Here is a 6,000-nt window from a genome sequence, read left to right as displayed (position 1 = left end):
GCAGGATCTTGGCTCACTGCAAGCTCCACCTCCCAGGTTTATGCCATCCTCCTGCCTCAGCCTCCCGAGTAGCTGGGACTACAGGTGCCCACCACCTCGCCCGGCTAAATTTTTGTATTTGTAGTAGAGACGGGGTTTCACTGTGAAACCCCGTCTGTGTGTTAGCCAGGTGGTCTCGATCTCCTGACCTCGTGATCCACCCACCTCGGCCTCCCAAAGTGCTGGGATTACAGGCGTGAGCCACCATGTCCAACCTTTTTTTTCTTTTTTTGAGACAAAGTCTTGCTCTGTCACCCAGGCTGGAGTGCAGTGGTGTGATCTTGGATTACTGCAACCTCCACCTCCCAAGTTGAAGCAATTCTCCTGCCTCAGACTCCCTAGTAGCTGGGATTGTAGTGCCTGCCACCAAACCTGGCTAATTTTTGCATTTTTAGTAGAGATGGGGTTTTGCCATGTGGGCCAGGCTGGTCACGAACTCCTGACCTCAGGTGATCTGCCCACCTTGGCCTCCCAAAGCGCTGGGATTACAGGTGTGAGCCACCATGCCCAGTCAGAATGGCTATTTTTTTTTTTTTTAAAGAAAAATAACAAATGTTGGTGAGGATGAAGGAAATTGAAACCTTCATACATTGCTGGTGGGAAGGTAAGATGGTGTAGCTGCTACATGTCCATTTTTTGCTGGTATAACGGAATACCACAGGCTGGGTAATTTGTAATAAATTGAAATTTATTGGCTCACAATTCTGAAGGCTGGGAAGTCCAAGACTGAGGGGCCAGCATCTGGCAAGAACCTTCTTGCTGTATCGTCATCCCATGGCAGAAAGCAGAAATGCCATAGAGGGTGAAAGACAGAGCAAGGGAGGGCCGAACTTGTCCTTTTACATGGTATGCACTCTTGTGATAACTAACCCATTCCTGTGATAACCATATTAATCTATTAATGAGGGCACAATTTCCATGACCCAAACACCTCCACTAGGCCCTACCTCCTAACATGACGATCACATTGGGAATCAAATTTCCAGCACATGAAATTTGAGGACACATTTAAACCATGGCAATGGGTATAGAGTTTCTGTTTCAGTTGATTTTTTTCTTTTTTTTTTTTTTTTGGGTTGGGGTTCCCCCCGTTTCCCCGTCTGGAATGCAGTGGTGCAATATCGGCTCACTGCAACCTCTGCCTCCCTGGTTCAAGCGATTCTCTTGCCTCAGCCTCCTCAGTAGCTGGAATTACAGGCATGTGCTACCATGCCTGGCTAATTTTTTGTATTTTTAGTAGAGATGGGGTTTCACCATGTTGGTCGGGCTGGTCTTGAACTCTTGACCTTATGCTCCGCCTGCCTCAGCCTCCCAAAGTGCTGGGATTACAGGTGTGAGCCACCATGCCTGCCCATTTCAGTTGATTTAAAAGTTCTGGGCCGGGCACGGTGGCTCACGGCTGTAATCCCAGCACTTTGGGAGGCCGAGATGGACGGATCACAAGGTCAGGAGATCGAGACCATCCTAGCTAACACGGTGAAACCCCGTCTCTACTAAAAATACAAAAATTAGCTGGGCACAGTGGCGGGCGCCTGTAGTCCCAGCTACTCGGGAGGCTGAGGCAGGAGAATGGCATGAATCCGGGAGGTGGAGCTTGCACTGAGTGGAGATCGCACCATTGCACCCCAGCCTGGGCGACTGAGCAAGACTCCGTCTCAAAAAAAAAAAAAGTTCTGGAGGCCAAGTGCCTCAATCTCAGCACTTTGGGAGGCCAAGGCAAGTGGATTGCTTGAGGTTAGAAGTTCAAGACCAGCCTGGCCAACATGGTGAAACCCCGTCTCTACTAAAAATAAAAAAAAAAATTAGCTGGGTGTGGTGGCATGAGCCTGTAGTTCCAGCTAGTTGGGAGACTGAGGTGGGAGGATATTTGAGCCTGGCAGGCAGAGGTTGCAGTGAGCTGAGATTGCACTACTGCACTCCAGCCTGGAGTTCTGGAAATAAATAGTGGTGATGTTTACACAAAACTGTGAATGTTTTGAATGCCCTTAAATTATACACTTAAATAGAGTGAAAATGGGCCAGGCATTGTGGCTCATGCCTGTAATTTCAACACTTTGCAAGGCTGAGGTGGGAGGATCACTTGAGCCCAGGAGTTCCAGACCAGCCTAGGCAACATAATGAGACCGTGTTCCTACAAAAACTTAAAAAATTAGCCGAGTGTGGTGACGCATGCCTATAGTCTCAGCTACTCGGGAGGCTGAGGCGGGAGGATCGCTTGAGGCCAAGAGTTCAAGGCTGCAGTGAGCCAAGATTATACCACAGCAGTTCAGCTTGGGTGACACAGCGAGACTTTTCTCTAAATAAATAGTAGAAATGGAAATTTTATGTTAAGTGTATTTTACCACCACCACCACCACCACCACAACAAAGCTAAAGCCAAGGCCCAGGGAAGTCCTCTTTAGCAAAGAGCTGAGATGGAGAAAAGGGTTCTGAACCACAGCTGTGCTGAAGAAAGCTGTGCAAATGCCAGTGAAGTCTCTCCTGAGGGTGCCTGGGCTGTGCGTCGGGAGCGAAGGTTGAGGGTCGCCTTAGGTGTGAGAAGGAGCAACCGGGAGAGTGGCACTGATGCTTCCCCCCGGGTTAGGAGGCATTCGGATCACAGAGCGATGCCTGTTCATTCCTGCTTGCAAGGGAGTAGATCTCTCGACACCCGAGGGGTCTCCGTTCCGGCAGCTGTCTGTGTCAGGGGCGCTGGGCTTGCTCCTCCCCATGGGAGCTGTCACAGAGGCCTCGGGCAGTCTGCATAGACCCCTGCCTGGCAGGCGAGCAGGAGGGGATGAATGAGCAGATGCAGGTAGCCCTTGCCGTCCCCCTTGCTGTGCCCTCAGCACCTGCTGTCTAGGAGGCAGAAGCCTTGTTCTCGGCCTTGCAGGTGACCCCGGTGTCTCTGAATGCGGCCCCATATATGTAGGAAGCAGGTGATTGCATCTGAAGATGGGAGAAGAGTTGGGGGTTTGGGAAGCTCCCGTCACCCCTCAAGACCCCACTGACTGGCCCAGCTTCTGCCAGGTGGGCCTTGGCATCACAGGCCACAGCTCAACTCTGCAGTTCCCTCTGGGCAGCATTTCCAGGGACTCGTAGGTCCCCGTGGTCCTCAAGGAGGGGCGGTGACAGCAGCTCCTCATTGTCCTGGTGACCTGGATGGTTCATTTTCTGGTGTCTCTGTAGTGAGCTCCTGTTATGTCGAGTGAGTAAAAACCACCGAGAACCAGCAGCCCCAGAAATGCACCGAGAATAAATACAGGGGCCGGGCGCGGTGACTCAAGCCTGTAATCCCAGCACTTTGGGAGGCCGAGACGGGCGGATCACGAGGTCAGGAGATCGAGACCATCCTGGGTAACACAGTGAAACCCCGTCTCTACTAAAAATACAAAAAAAACTAGCCGGGCGAGGTGGCGGCGCCTGTAGTCCCAGCTACTCAGGGGGTTGAGGCAGGAGAATGGCGTAAACCCGGGAGGCGGAGCTTGCAGTGAGCTGAGATCCGGCCACTGCACTCCAGCCTGGGCGACAGAGCGAGACTCTGTCTCAAAAAAATAAATAAAAATAAATAAATAAATAAATAAATACAGGATGAGTGGGGTTTGTGAGGACTGTTTTCTGTGACTTAGCAAGGACTGCCTAGAGGAGAAGGTAAAACTTCTGCTTCCCAGGGAAGCCAAGCCTGAGAACTTAAAAGGGAAGGAGAACTTAATACATTTCAAAAATGTAACCCTCATGGATTAGCAGCACTTTTATAAACAAAGAGCTTTCCGAGCTTATAGAATCTGTTCTGATTCATCTGTGCCCCTACAAACTTTACCCTGTTTTTAAGAGTCATCTTGCGAACAGCCTCAAAGGTGCATCGGAATGACAACAGAAACAAGAAGAATTATTAGGGCACTAAGTATCGGGAGATCTGGGGCCATATATCTATAGCGGGCAGTGTTTACTGCCCAGGATGTCTCAGACAATCACAATTTTCTGGAAATGATTTTGGTAATTGGAGTTTTCCTTCCCAAGACAAGGCATTTTAAGGAATAACGTCCTATATCCGTGGAGTTTGCGTCATGTAGTCACTATATTCATAGACTGCTTTAGGTACTTACAGAGCAAAAGATATCAATCCTACATGGCTGCCATTAACATGCCTTTGTTTGCTTCACTGGAGATGAAATTCTACTGCAGGTGTTTCCCAAGATTCCGTATGATACGTCATTTAGCGAAACAACAGCGGTCAGATCCATTACAAAGACAGGCATGAGAAAAGGCAAGTGTATGCCATGAACACAGTAAGTGCACACATTTCTGTAGACCTATGTGTTGTCTTCAATGTGCTATTATCATCCTAGCAGTCTCTAAACCAACTGCTGGTGGGGCAAAGCCAAATAGAGATAGGAAGGAAACAATTGTCTGAAATCCTCTCTATCACTTTCCCTCCACTGTGGAGTCTGTGCTCCGAAGCGTGAATATCCCTGTATTTTGGGGTGATCCTTGATGTGCAGTGTTAGGCAGGTTCTGCCACCCTGGAGGTGTTCAGAGGACAGAAACCTGATCTGCAAGTGGGGTTCCCCGTTCCTGACAACAGGAACCCCTAGCAGCATCATAACTTTCAACCCAACACACGAATCCTAAATGCACAATGTGGTTTGAGAGGGTTAGTGCAGTCATTAATACCGCATTCAGTGGATGAAAAACAAGACCAAAAAAGGACTTACCTTAGGCACACCCAGAGAAATGACACATGTGAAGAACACACTCTTTCCCAAAAAGCAGCTTCATATTAGGGGAAACATTTAGCACGTTGGGAATTAAGATAGGTATCTGCTCACAATAATAAGGATAGAATAGTGTACTGGAAATCTGCCAGCTGTGGGTGCAAGTGCCCCAGGCAGGGAGGGGGAATGGGCACTGTGTTGGTGTTCTGCAGACAGATGTTTGCACCCCAATTCCTGAGGGTAGTCTCCCTGAGGGTGGTCCAGGATAACTGCCTGGGCACCTCTGCAGTCATCAGTGAGGCGGCCCCGCTCTCTACATCAAGGCATTCACTTTCAAACACACATTTGCTCGTACAAGTTGAGTTCTATATTAGCATTTCAACTTAGAAATGGAAAACAAGGCCAGGCGCGGTGGCTCACGCCTGTAATCCCATCACTTTGGGAGGCCGAGGTGAGTGGATCACTTGAGGTCAGGAGTTCGAGACCAGCCTGACCAACAAGGCGAAATCCTGTCTCTACTAAAAATACAAAAAATTAACTGGGCGTGGTGGCGCATGCCTGTAGACACAGCTACTTGGGAGGCTGAGACATGAGGATCACTTGGACCCGGGAGGCGGAGTTGTGCCACTGCACTCCAGCCTGGGTGACAGCGAGACTCTGTCTCAAAAGACAAAAAAAAAAAAAAAAAGAAAAGAAAAAACCCCAATGGCGCAAAAGGGGAAACCCCCCCTCTACTAAAAAATACAAAAAACTAGCCAGGTGCTGTGGCGGGCACCTGTAGTCCCAGCTACTTGGGAGGCTGAGGCAGGAGAATGGCGTAAACCCGGGAGGCAGAGCTTGCAGTGAGCTGGGATCGCACCACTGCACTCCAGCCTGGGCGACAGAGCGAGACTCCGTCTCAAAAAAAAGGGGGAATACAAAATATGGGCCCATGGTGCTTGCAAATATGTACTGAAGACCCTTTTTCTTCTTTTTTTCATGTGTCTTATCAAAGCAACCAGTGTTGCTTGGAATTCTCCTGAACCAGAATATTTCCTTGGCAGTGTGGACAAAATTCCCGATAAAGGTAAATGCAAATGCATAAAATTGGAATTGAGGGTTGATAAGTCATTGTTCTTCCCCCTCTTTTTTTTTCGATGGAGTCTTGCTCTGTCGCCCAGGCTGAAGTAGGGCAGCATCTCGGCTCACCGCAAGCTTCGCCTCCCAGGTTCATGCCATCCTCCTGCCTCAGCCTTCCAAGTAGCTGTGACTATGGGCGCCCGCCACC

At 49.4% G+C, this 6,000-nt stretch overlaps 1 protein-coding gene across 5 annotated transcripts in view; it reads left to right on the top strand.

Annotated features, from left to right (window-relative positions):
• The window catches only part of C15H2orf92 (chromosome 15 C2orf92 homolog), a 35,605-nt gene that overhangs the window by 15,601 nt on the left and 14,004 nt on the right, over positions 1–6,000 (top strand). For 2 of the 5 annotated variants that reach the window (XM_023211447.1, XM_023211451.1), the window contains 2 exons: positions 4,187–4,285; positions 5,728–5,799. The exons of 2 other annotated variants lie outside the window; for them this stretch is intronic. In XM_023211447.1, coding sequence (XP_023067215.1) covers positions 4,187–4,285; positions 5,728–5,799 — 171 coding nt within the window. The remainder of the gene's footprint in view (positions 1–4,186; positions 4,286–5,727; positions 5,800–6,000) is intronic. One more of the 5 variants, XM_023211449.1, reaches the window with a different exon arrangement.

The sequence above is a fragment of the Piliocolobus tephrosceles genome, chromosome 15, assembly GCF_002776525.5.
Source record: "Piliocolobus tephrosceles isolate RC106 chromosome 15, ASM277652v3, whole genome shotgun sequence".
NCBI lineage: Eukaryota > Metazoa > Chordata > Mammalia > Primates > Cercopithecidae > Piliocolobus > Piliocolobus tephrosceles.
Note: the sequence above shows the minus strand (reverse complement) of the source record. Positions and strands in the feature narration are given on the sequence as shown.